We start from the raw sequence: 13,985 nt of genomic DNA, 5'->3' as shown, positions 1-13,985 counted from the left end.
GCCAATGCACCCAGAAAACCAGACCAGCCCACCAAAGCATCCCACCCCTTATTGGATAGCAGCTGTGCTCTTAGGGTCACCCCTCAGTTTTTAGGCAGGGTTGAGCACCCCCCAGTTTTATGCCCTCTGCGTCTGAAGGGGAGACAGGCAAAAGGGGTCATAATGGGACATCTGGCACAGCCACTTTGTAATCGAGGTCACCCACCCAGCTCAAGACTGAGTTACAGGCTGATCTTAAATCTTTAAACAACCACAAGGGTCTCCAGCTAGTTGGTTCTTGAGCCAAAAGAGTCCTCAGCTCACTGGGAGTCTTTACATCGCGCATGAGATGACATGACAATGTCCCTTAATCCGGAGCAACTATGGGGACTGGTCTGGGTCTGGATCTGACTTGGTACGAGCAGGATACAAAAAGTAACGGGTAGGTGGTAACCCACTTCAAGTGAAGGAGCTGTAAGGAACCTAAGCGCACTGGTGTTGATACCACTAACAGGGCAGCTCTGGCTTTCTCAGGGTGGGTATGAGCTGTGTGATGAAACCAGCATGTGAAGCAGTTACCTCAAACAAACTAAAACCAATGCACTCATCAAGACAAGGAGTTACATGAAATCAAATAGAAAACCACCATCAAGCCAGGTAGTCACCTAAAGGCAAATTGAAGTGACTGCACACTATGGGAAGTGCACTTCACCAGCCAGCCTATTACACTAAAGGAAAATAAAAGCAATGCTCCCAGTCTGCTAATTAGCTTCCGCAACCCATGGAAAATCTGTTCATGGCAAATGAAGTATCCTGTTACTTTATATGCCAGTAAATGAAGCTTTCACCCCAGCAATACGCAGGAGAGGCTCCATTTCCTGCTAGTCCATATCTCATTTTCATGGGTTTTTTTTTTATTTCCCAGTGGGTGGGGTTGGGAATGGGCGTAAAGTGGCTTTTACTTCAACTATCTCACTTCTGTAAATACAACACAATTTCCAGTAAAACCAATAGCATTAACATCACAACAATATGGAGAGGAACACAGATGATCAGTCACAGTAAACACATTGACTGATCAGGCAATGTGCCTTTACGGGCAGGGAATGAACCCTTGGTAATGTAATGTGTACCCTGTTTTCATGCTGGTTTCATACCCTTTCTGCTAGATACAGGAATCAGAGACCTGCTGATTGTATAGCAGTCGTGAACATGTAAATGACTCTACCATAACTCCACTGGATGGAAAACATGCTGATTTCTTAAATTGCTAGTCCCTCGCTGTTGATTGCTAGACTAGTGTGTTACATCTTCTAATTTGTGTGTATGCATAGCCATGGACCAGAAAGGGATGACAGTTTGGAGCAATATGCACTTCAGTAAGAAGTTGAATATGAACAATATGAAAGTTATGTCAAGTATATCCTAAAAAACCATTGCAGAATGGATCTGTGAAGGTGTCTCTAAATTCCCCTTTATGTATCCCTTGTCTTTTGACAATTAGATATGCGTTGTCAATCGCTGCATCATTCATACATTCAAAAGCATGTGGAGATCTAAATGCAAAGGTGAATTGCCAAAATTAAATAATAGGACACTTGCTGTCATAGCCATCATCTTTTGCCCAATCTCCATTGCTCCATCCTCAGCAAGACCAATATGTCACTAATCAATTATGTAGGAATCACAACCTGTAGTAAATACAACATCTAACATGACAAAATTGATATAAATGATAAACCTGGCCGGTCTGCATGCCACATTGAAAGGTATGCTGTCATCAACTCACTTCATAAATCAAAGGCAGATACTGCCCTTAATATGCATCCCTGGGTATTCAAGAAACCTGCAATACAGCAGTGCCTGTAGTGAGGGAAATGTTTGTGTTTCATCACCTCTGCTGTGCACAGTGAGCCCGGAGGCCGTATAAAAACGATTAGATGTGCATAAGGAGACCAGTACCAGGACTGAAACATACAGACGCCCGTGGTGAGCACAGTGCCGGGTGGAAACCTGCAGGTTCACGCATCCCAATGCCAGCCTGGATATCAAGTGACATGCACAGTGAACCCAAGTACAGAACTAGAAACCTACCACCAGGTACATGGAGCCTGGGACTGCCCTGGAAACCCACTGGCATGCACGTTGAGTCACGTACCCAGGTGGTAACCTACAGACATGACTGGGGAGCCCAGCACCCAAGTGGAAACCTTTAGACAGGGGGCACCAGTCCAGTGCCCAAAAGGAGACCCGCAGACACCCAAGGGGGATCCCAGTTCCATTCAGGTACCACGTGCAGTGGGCCACTGCCTGTCGCTTGCCAGCTCGGTTAGCATTTCTTTCAGGAAATCCCGCAGTCACAAATTTCCTCTGTTTTATGTAGAGAACAGAGCTTTACTTGTACTAAAGGAGGATCCTTTGTTCTTTGATTGAACGCCACATCTTGCAGTTTAACATTTTTGCTAATCCGAGGGCTTGTGTCATCTTGACATGAGAGAATTCCCAGAGCATTAGGGAATCCTTGCTGAGTCTGCCCCCACCACCTCCCCAAGGGCCCGCATTCCTCCACCGAAATCCCCAGAAATAATTACGGACACCTTAAGGCAGCCATTCAAAGCATGAGAGGCTGGAAGAAGTAAAGTACTGACTGTGGCAAGCATTAGATTACATGGGACACAACCATGAAGCGGCCTCCACCCACCGCTGCCATTCCACTGAACACACCTCTTCAAGCGGAGTGGGAGATTACAGGGTAACAACATTAGCCTACCACAAACGTCTCAGCTAAAAATGGAGGCCGAGCTGAAGACGCCATGTTTGATCGCTAGCACAGTACTAGATCCCATCATATGTAATGAGAGCGTGCACCCCTTCAGACGACATCCTATAATAGAAAACTGTAAATCATCCAGTAAAGTGAGTTGGTTTCAAAGCTCCTGGTTTTTAACCCAAGACAATGTTTAAAGCAGAGGCAAAGTCTAACTTTCAGCGTTCACAAGGGGAAGTTAATCCTAGTATTAGATTTACATTATTTTTGCCTTGTTAGAGCAACCGAGAATGACAAACATTTTTGATAAAGGAAAAGACTCCAATGTTTAATTACATCCAAGATGTGCACGCTCTCAGCCCCATCCCTGGTATCGTGGCATATATGACGTACACGTTTTCAGCTTCATGTTCGATTTAATAACAAACCACAAAGTGCACAAGTTTTCATCCTCATCCTTAATGCAATAAAATACCACAAGGTGTGCAAGATCCAAACCTCATTCCTGTTGTTATAACAAACTATAATGTGTGCAAGCCTTCGTGGTGCAATTTCATTTACAATGCATATGTAAATTGATACTTGTATAGCGCACTATTCACCCGCAAGGGTCTCAAAGCGTTTGTACGAATACCGCTGTGGAACCCATCCCGGCTTTCCCTGTGAGGCGTCCACTCCTGGGCACCCCCAAGGTGGAGGCCAGGCATCCTTGGCGTTGTGGGGTCCGTTGTGGAGATTAAGCAAGCTATTGCCCAGAGTTGCAGAGTGGGACTCCATGATTGGAATAGGCACCGAGGCGAGAATTATCAGGTCCATGGAATTTTGAGCCCAAGACCCGCCGAGGCGGGGAATTGAACCCTGGTCCCGGGTCCCTGGTCCCGGGTTAGACTTCTGCATCAGGGTCTGCCGCTCTAACCATTGAGCCACACTTCTCCACTAAGCACGCCCAGCTCCATGTTCCAATAATAACCTATGGATGTTCAAGGTCTATGCATCATCCTCCCTGGAATAATTTTAGCCTAGTATGTGTGCATGTTTGCAAGTCGTCGGCCTTGTGCATAATATAACCCCTAACAACCTGTGCATTCCCACTATACAGTGTGAAAGCTTCATCATGCAAAAAGCGTGCATAGTCCCAGCCCAATCATGCATGAATCAACATAATAACCTACTATAAAATGTGCAAGCTCCAAATATCATGATCCGCGGAATAATATTAACCAAATAGCAAGCGAGCATGTTTGCAAACTGTCCGAATCGCAAGTGATATAATAGCCTCCTACTGCAAGCTCTCAGCTTCATTATCAACATGCTCATCCCTGGGGAAATAATCTACAATGTGTGCAAGCTCCCAACATCATCATCATCATCATCATCATCATCATCCCTGGACCCTCATCTATAGCTCACAAAACATTTTGCACAATCACAGCCCCATCCTCCATGGATCCACAATAACCTACTATAAATTGGGCAAGGTCAGAGCATCTTCATCCTTGGAATAATATTAACCAAGTTGTCAGCATAATGCATGCTATAATAACCTCCTACAAGGTGTGCAAGCTCTCTGCTTCCTCCATAGAGCAATATATATCTCTAGCAGGTGCACAAGCGATAAGCATCCTTCCGAAAGCAGTAATTATACAAGGTCGGAAATCTTCCAACCGCGTGCCTTGAGCACTAAAGGCAGCCTACAATGTTTGCAAATCCTAGTCACGATAATTTCTGGAACATTAATAACTTAAAACGAATGTAAGCCCCTCCCTCTTCCTCACCATGACCTCCAGAACAGTGTTAACGGTCTACAGGGAACAGAGGCTCTCAACTTCGCCCTGTAACAATAATAATCTATGAAAGGCGTGGAAGCTCTAGGCCTTGTCATTCCTGATACAATAATGAAAATTGCAAGTTGTGCAATCTCTCAGCATCATCCCTCGTGCAATGACCTACTTACTACAAAATATGCACCTCTCAACCTCGCCACTGGAACAAGAATGACCTACTGTACGATGCTGGGGCTCCCAGCCTCCTCTTCCCTGATGTCTCTAAGCTCACTGCCGAAACAATGAAAAAACTACGGATAACTGCATTTACGTCCACCATTCGTGAATGTTTACAAAGCAAACTAAATGAAACATGTACGATCGGTACTCTTTATGCCCGCCTCTTCAGCAGGTCCTGATGTGAATGACTGTCTCCCTCAAATGTCTCCCGCCACAGACAACCTGAAGGCCTTCTTGTCCGATGCTCCCCAGCGCACCTTTTCTCACTCACATTCAAGTGTGTACACCCAACAGCGAGCACATGCTTGGTGCATTCATCAACGCTTGGTTTGCTGGGTGAATGAGTAACTTGGGCTGGGAAGCTTCCCTGCGGATTCTCTGCAGGCAGAGGCCACCTGCTAACCCCAGCTGATTGCTGTAAGATTTAATGAGTACCTTGAGTCAGTGCCTGCAGGGTTGGTCTAGATCAATTGCTCTCAGTGGCCACACCTCCTTGCCCCGGTCATTCTGCGTTCCATGTGGACATGTCTACACCTGCCCTCCCTGCTTGGACATTAAGGCAGGCCAAAGAAATAATCCGTGGGTAATTGGCAACATTTCAAAAATATGTAGGGAATTTATAAAAGGTCGCAATATCTGCAGGTCAAGAAAAAGTTGGCAGCAGAAAAATATGTGCTTCAGATATGGACGGCCTTGAATGATGTGAAGGTATCGGTCACGAAACAGTTCACGTGTGTACACAGCACAAGTGATTATTGGTAGGGATTTGTCTCAAAGACAAAGATGGAGGAACACAGTGGAGATTTCTGGATGCAGGTGTAGAACTGAAGTTTTCATTGCGTTATACCGTATGATTCCACCCACTAGCCGGGTTCCTTTAGCACAAACCATTAGTTCAGGCAACGTGCAGCCCTCTACAACTGTCCTACAACTTATAAATCCAATATTCAAATGAAAATGCTGTCATAAGCAAGACGTCACTAAACAGTCCGACTGCTGTACACTATATATAGAATCAGCCTGTGAGCAGAGCGAGCCGAGGCCAGATAATCGAGCGCAGGGCGTGGCGGCGCCACCTGCCAGCCCACAGGAATCCCAGCTAGCTACTAGGGCGAGCACCACCGGCAGAGTCCGCAAATCAGAGCCGGCAGCCAGAGAGAGCACCGGAGGCGGCCCACGGAGCACTGGACGTACTGAGGATGAGTTAAGCTGGCGAGTAGCAGCACAGCATGCTTATCTAGTAAATATAGAGAATACACTCACCCCTCTCCTCTCCCTCCCCAAGCTCCGTTATACACCCCATGGTTTTCCTCCCTCGGCCAGTCCCAATTCCTTCTTGCCCTGCGGTGACCGGCCAATCCTGGCGCCTAGGGGGGCTCGTGAATGCTCGCCCTGTGTCGCCTTTGTGAAGCCGGGGGCTGCGGCCAGCTTAAACAAGCACCCCCTTATGGGGGAACACTGATGCGCATGCGCAGGCAAGTTTCTGCCCTAAACATCACTTGCGCGCTATATACCTTGGCTGGCTGTCTGCTGCTGCAGCTGAGTGCGTCACGTGGTCGTGGACTGTCACTCAAGCTGCGCAGCAGTCCAGACCAGCCCCCCTGCACTCCCCACTCCTGGATAACTCGGGTGATTACCGGCGGCGCTCGCTCGAACTTTTTAAACAAACAGTGACAGTCACACCAGTTTATTTTATTGCAGCAGCACGTCCATGGGGCTTGTGGGGCTACGCCCCTACGCCCCAATGGACGCACCGCTGCTGTATCCAGAACGGAAAGTGCACAGATGCTCAATGTAAGTTAAAGAATAACTTTTTTTGTTTTTTTATTCTGCTTCATTTTTGCAGTGCTGCACGTGAGGACCACACCTGCGTCAAGACAAAAAGTGAGGATCCGATGACCATCTATTTTACAAGTGGGACAACTGGCTTGCCAAAAATGGCTCAACATTCTCATTGCAGCTATGCGATTGGACATATTGTCACTGGAAGGTAAGCAACAGGACTTTAATTGAAATGGCATTAGGAATCTTGCGATTAAACAGTCAATACTTTTTCCTGCCCTGTCAGACTTTAACAAATATTTTTTAGCATCATTGAATTAATACAACTAAGGGCCTGATTATGATGTCAGTCGGAATTGCTTCCGACCTACATCGCTGCAGATGTGGAATCGACCGACTTCGGGTTGGCATTCCCAAAACCGCAATTAGGATGCACATGGTGCGGTCGCAAACTTCCATTTTACAATGGGAGCTTGTGCGTCAGTCCGAAACTGCCTGCAGCACAAGCTCCCATTGTACAATGGACTTTGTTGCACCTCCCTGCACCGTGTGGCAGCCACTTCACAGTCGAGATGTGAAGGGGGTACCAAAGGTGCCCCCCAAGGCCAGAACCAAAGGGCAGGGGAAAAGGGGGGCCTGCTTGGGGCCCTCAAAGTGACTTTCCAACAGCCCTTTCATGTCAAAAGACCAACATGGAAAGGCTGTCGGAAACCGACATCATGAACCTGACGTTGGAGACGCCGTCCTTAAGGGATTATGAGTGGTTCCCGACTGGCTGACGGGCTCCTTGAATGTGCCGGAACTGAGTCGGTTTTCCAGGGCGGTTTACACGCCGACCACCGACATTCTAATTTGGCAGTCAGAGTGTAAACCTTTCATGGCGGTCAGAAAGCCTCTGACCAGCGACATCGCAATAAGGCCCTTAGGCAATTATATGTTTAACCTGGCTTCCTTATGTCCACTAATGTATAGAAGGATTTCTTCTGTGTTTATCCCTATAGATCGATAGTGTTAGCGCTATTCTCCTTGCAAATTTGTGGCCCATAAATCATTATTTGATGAATCAAAATAAATAACTGGTGCTAATCATCAAAAAAATACATTTAGATAACATGATGCATTTTAGGCTCCATGAGAAAGGAGGAGAGTGGTTACGTTTTGATAACAATAACGATTAAATAGATTTACAGATTCGAAATCATAAAATTAGTGTCAATCAAGAATCGATAAATGAATGCATTTGTAAGTATGAAGTTCAAATCAATCAAAGTCATATAAATAGAGGACAAATTAGTATAAAGTTGTCTCAAAGGAAAAGTTTAAGTATATTAGTTCTCCCATTAAAAGAGCACCTTAATCTTCTGAAAGTTGACTCAAAAGGTCCTGGAAAGTTTCTGAGCTCTCATCTATATTTCATTCGTTTTAATTACACAATTCTAACATTTACTAAGTTAAAACATACAAATACAATGTAGGGTTCATCAATTACTCAGGATACTACACTATGCAGCTCCTCTAAGCATCCTTCAAACTTAGTTATCTGCAACCTAACTAAATACATTGCACCAGACAGTATATTGTATACAGTATACTGTTGCGACTCATTAAAATATTCTGCAGAAATCACATAAACCAAAACATTTCACATGAGAAAGTAAGCAAAGTAACATTGTGTTGGTTAATTGTAACTTCATCTTCTCCTATAAATAAAAATATACACGTTTCTGAAACAAGATGGCAACCAGAATTTAGCCATTTAAAATATAAGCCTATATTACCTATGATCAATCTAAACATGAAAAAATACAGCATTTGGGTGTTCACATGTTAATATTGATAAACTGCAAATCATTTGAAAAATCCCTCTCAACAGTGCCAAAGGAAGTACGTGCACATCAAATGTGAAACACTCGACAAAGGAGTTGAAACCAGGGGACTATGGGCAGCACCCTAAGGCTGATAATAAATACATATGTTTATTGATTCCACAAGTTAAGTGCAGATTTCCCTCCAATTTTTAAAGGAACATGATGTGAAGTTAGAAACGAGGTAGGTTGATCCTGCTAGTCGACCAAAAGACAATTGGGAAGGAGTATCTATGGTTAACACGTTATGATACATAGTAGATATGTAGATTTACAAATTGTAATATGTTAGTACGCTGTTGAGTGTGGGACGGGCCATAACTCATAAGAGGCGAAGCCTTGAGTAAGTCATGATGACCCTTCCCTCCCTCAGCACTGGTAATAAACAACGCATTATACTCTGTGTGTCTGCAGCCATGGTTTATTCCACTGTATTTTTCATGTATATTTGTTTTAAGTAAAGGTATTTCACCAAAATTAAGATGCAAGGGGTTTAATTTGAGCAGTATGATAAAATTACATTGAAGTGAACTTGTGACTGTTAGGAGGATTGTTCCCTGTGTAAAGTAATTCTTACATGCAATTTGGGAGTCAGTAAAATTTGTTTTTCTCATGTAAATTCTGCTGTATGTTTGGTAATAAACTTGAATTTTACCTTTGAAATATTGTAATAAATGTGTGAATGGGTGTTTATATGACAGTTTCTCAAAACATGTTACTGAGCCACATTTATTTTCTTGCCATGGCGTATATTATATTTTATGCATAATTATACATTTCCCCCTAAAAAGTCTTATACAGCTAAGCTTCTTCATGGGAAGTTTTTGGGCTGATCTATCATTCATGAAAAAGGGGAGGGGGTCCCAAAACACGCTTTCCCCACTCAATTTTCCATAGAAAAATGTAACAGCGATACCACAAAAAGAGCTGAAATTACACCAAATGTCACAGAAATCTAGATACAGAAAACGTGCTTTCTGTGATCTGGAGTAAATCTGTTTAGTGTTTTTTTTTTTTTTTATTAAGGTCTAACATTTATGTATATTTCATGCCAGGAAGGCTACCCGGACCGGAGTGATCCAAAGATAAGATATGATTGGCTGCCACAACATCAACAAAGATGTTCAGCAGCCATTTTAGTACTCGGGGACTCAGTCTCCTGTACTGACAAAAGACATATCGAGAAGCAGGGTAAGGATATCCTGACCTTGTTTAGCGGTACCATGTATCGACGAAGGATCAGCAGTAAAATTGGGGAAAAAAGGGCAGGCTTCTGCCCTTCTCAAATAAAAGTCCCCTGGGGCAGGCTATGGGGGTCGATGCATAGTTCATTTTATGGGGAAGGGGTCATGCAGCTGCCTGCCTATTGGAGGCATATGATCCCCATTCCTGGGGCTGATGCCAGTTTTATAAGCCTTCTGGCAATGAGCTCCCCCTAATGTCCTGTAAGGACTATCTTCATACATATGTACATCCTTGTGGTGCACCAAGAACAGGCAGGGGCATAACAAACCATTTTTAAATGTTATGCCGGTGCAGAGAGTACAGCATCTCCTAGGAGCATTTAAAAAGAAGTTGCAGTAAGTCTCCTTGGTCACTGAATACATGACCCTCTTCTTTGTCATTGAATATATGACCCCAGGAGAGCTTCCCATATTTCTTAGAGCACTCACATTTGGAGCTGTGTGCTCTTCTGCTGGATTGCAGGGACCCCTTGTGGTTGGTCCTTTGGCTATAATCCTTTGGCTATAATTAGTAGCCTTTTGGGTCTTTTGAACACAAATGCTTTATTTTGATGACAGAAATCATTTATCATTGCTATATATGTACATGAAAAGACATTGTATTATAGTTTTTGATAAATTATTGTAGTGATTTCTTGACAAAGCCAATAGGTCTGCTTTATATAGGTTAATGTGCTGATCCATTGCTGAAGCCAAGAGGCCAGCTTTTTATATACTGATGTTCTGACCATTTGAGAAAACCAGTCGGTCTCCTTACTTAAAATATCAGACTTTACATGTTTACTCTATGTTTAAAAAACCATAGACATTCATTGCAAAAAACAAAGGTTAAGGGGACTTTATAGTAAGGTGAAAACTCCAGTTAAAACAAAACATTTTAAACTAAAAAAACTACTGAAATTCAGAAGTTACAGTTACTTGAAGTAACTAAAACTCATACCCTAAAGTAACCACAACTCACGCTCCTGCCATGCTGCTAGTACCCTTAATTATTACATCACTCATGACATGTTTAATGACTGCATTAATAGCATCCCTAATGAAATCTGAAATTACATCGCTGATAACACTACTGTGCATGGCTAGCATGCGAGTCATAGTTACTTTAGGACATGAGGTCGAGTTATGTGACATAACTATAACTGGTGAATTCCAGTGATTTTGGGCCATATGTATGAAGTCAACTTGCGATCGCAAATCTGAAATTTGCAGAATTTCAGCATTTGCGATAGAAAATTAGCAGTATGCAATGTATCACATAAAAATCCCCTTGCAAAATAAGGAATCGCACATTTTGCGAATCCCTATATTGCGATTGCATTTAAGGAATCGCAAATTACTATTCCTTAAATGCAATGTGAGAAGCACAAAATAAAGTGTGATGTGGCCTTAAGGATTCGCAAATTACCACCAAATTCAACTTGGTGGTAAATTGTGATTTCACTTAAAAATGCACTATTTAGCATTTTTTAAAGTGCCATGTGGCGCACATACATGCCCTTAGGGCATGTATGTGTGCCACATGTGCTCACATACACATTTCACGGGTGCAACAGCGTGTCCTTTTGACAACCTGGCACCCTTGAAATTGCATTCTTAATTTGCGATTGTCTAATTGCTAATCGCAAATTGAAAATGCCTTCCCATTCATTCCTATGGCCCTCGTAGCTCACAGGAATAAATGGGAAGGTATTCCTTATTTGCGAATCTCAATTTGTAATTCGCAAATAAGGAATATGTGGAATTCGTAAAATTATCAGCAAATCCCACATACATTGTATTTTGCAATTCTCATATTGCGATTCACTGAAAATCGCAAAACTCTATTTTGATACATATGGCCCTTTGACTATTAAAAAAACTGTTTTGGAGATCAAAAGATTCGGGAATCTACCCCACCGTCTTGTCCTCCCCCCCAGATATTCTCATTTAGAAAAATGTGTGGACCTCTAGCTATGAATTTCAATGTGTTTAAAAAATTCTGGTTGGTGCTTTTATCAACTGCCTTGTTTCTCGGTCTCTTAACAGGTACTGGTTGGATTTGACTCCTTCAGACGTTTTGTGGTGTTTTTCAGACACAGGCTGGGCTAAGTGCGCTTGGAGTTGTGTATTTGCACCTTGGAGTCAAGGATCATGTGTCTTTGTACACAGTATGCACCAATTTGATGGACCAACAGTCCTAAATGTAAGTCGAAGCATAGAAAAGTGTGATTTATAAAAAATAGGTATTTGAAAAATGCAGTTTGTGGCAAAACAGAATTTATGTTAAATAAGTATATATTGTTTGTTGCAAATGCTGTAAAGCAACAGAAAGCAATTTCACACAAAGTATGAAAATTCAGCACCATAAGGAGAAGACTCTCACCAGCCAATTGAAAAGCAGATATACATCTGAATTTTCTTTTAGAGTGTAATATGTTCTCTGGAGAGGAGGCTAAGTGTTGTAAATGGTGGTTGTGCATGCAAAGGACTGCTTTACATTTGGGGGATTATATTTTTTTATTGGTGTTGTAATTTCAGGTACAAAGCCACTTCTAGGTACCTAGTAAGTACATTCCAGCCCAAATCCAAATATTTTAAAAAATGTTAAAAAGGTCATTATTTTTTGTTGTCTAGTTATTAGGCAAGAACAAGTATTAAAGAAAATATACAACTTCAATTTTTAAAATATTGCATAAATGTAAACATAAAAAAATGATCATATATCCTTGGCCTGATTCTCACCAGTGTCTAACCCCTAGAAAATAAAGTGTGTATATGTATAAGAGGAAGTCATTGAGGCAAATTCAATTGCCAGCGAGAGCAGATGATTAAATATTCAGCATCACTGGCATACCTGTTTCAGTACAAAATGAAAAACTGATGAGCAATAATATGGTCAAAGCAGTAAAGGCTAGATCTGCCTGCCAGTCACCGCTGGTTCTCTCCAGCCAGGCATCAATTTTGTTCAGACGTGGTTGTCTCAGTAGGTGTCATCACAGGGGCATAGATATTCATGTGAAAGCACAGTAGTGGTACTGTTGACTAGTTTTCAAGCAGATATTTAGACCCCATTCATGCTGAAGAGTAGTTTAAAGAAAAATACAGACGTTTGTGGTTTTAAAAAAAGGTACAATGCACTGTGCGAATTCCAAGAAGAGGATCTTGATTGAAAAGCAAGCTGTCTGTGACCTTCCAGCTTCCACTCATGCAAGACACCAGCATGTTTGCTATTATATCAAAACCATGTTCCCTTGATAACAAGTTAAGCTTCTAGATTGTTTAGCCATAATAAACTCTTGAGGAAAATGTGAACATGGTAGTTTGTAAACAGTTGGGTGCAAAAATCACTTATTAGGCTAAGTAGTAGAACATGAAATTGAGAGTAAATGAGCTCCCTCAGTGTGCATCATATCAAAAATAACTTGAGATTAATGACTTTTTGATTGAGTCTATAGCAGCAGGAATAATAGTATATGAGTAAAAAAAAAAGATGATTATGGGCCTGAATTAATGCAAATTGTCTGCCAGAAAATGTTCTTTTGAACAAAGAAGTAAACATTCAATCAATCAGGGGATTTATAGAGCGCACTAATCACCCATTAGGGTCTCAAGGTGCTGGGGGCGGGGGTAGGCTGCTCCGGCTCAGTCGAAGAGCCGGGTATTGAGGTCCTTCCTGAAGACTTGCAGGCTCGGGGAGTGTCTGTTGTTGAGAAGGTGCCTGTTAATATAAACACTCAAATTAAAAGGGAAATACAATTTTAAAAATATACTAAGAACAAGAAAAATGCTAGGTTGCCATTGAATGTGCAATTCAGTAATGTGATACACACACTCTCAAAATTTTGTGTGTGTAAAGAGGTGGTAATAATGCTGACTAAATTTCAGGTTTATATGTGACAGAGCCTTAACGGTAGTCTATTTTGATCAATTATAGCATTTTCATCTTTGTGGTGATGTGAAAACTACTACTATCATTGACTTTTTGATATAGAGAACATTCTGTTTAGCAATTATATTAATTGGGGGACTTCATATCATGCATGCCCCTGAGCTAGATAATATAACAAATGATAAGTTGAGAGGAGGCCTGTCATGGACCTGAATAGTAGTACCACCATATATATATATATATATGGTGATGCCACCATATTTGCTGTAACAATAGCCATTCCAGTTATTGGCAAGGCTCAGACCGTACATAACAGAGGAGATATTAAGGGCCTAGCAACTTATAGATTAATATTTCTGCTTTTCCTAAAGTAAAATATATGAGCAAGATAAGATTAATCCTACAGGAAGTATAGCAATGGGTTAGTGAGATGATTATTCTCCCTGAACACGCTATGTTCAGGCCTTAGTTGAA

General features: G+C 42.2%; 1 protein-coding gene across 1 annotated transcript in view; it reads left to right on the top strand.

Annotated features, from left to right (window-relative positions):
* Positions 1-13,985, top strand: part of LOC144786123 (acyl-coenzyme A synthetase ACSM3, mitochondrial-like) — a 606,835-nt gene that overhangs the window by 376,987 nt on the left and 215,863 nt on the right. Inside the window, 2 exon segments of the mRNA XM_078665089.1 lie at positions 6,596-6,739; positions 11,669-11,825. Coding sequence (XP_078521215.1) covers positions 6,596-6,739; positions 11,669-11,825 — 301 coding nt within the window.

The sequence above is a fragment of the Lissotriton helveticus genome, chromosome 10 (genome assembly GCF_964261635.1).
Source record: "Lissotriton helveticus chromosome 10, aLisHel1.1, whole genome shotgun sequence".
Classification (NCBI taxonomy): domain Eukaryota; kingdom Metazoa; phylum Chordata; class Amphibia; order Caudata; family Salamandridae; genus Lissotriton; species Lissotriton helveticus.
This window is presented reverse-complemented; position numbering and strand designations above follow the sequence as displayed.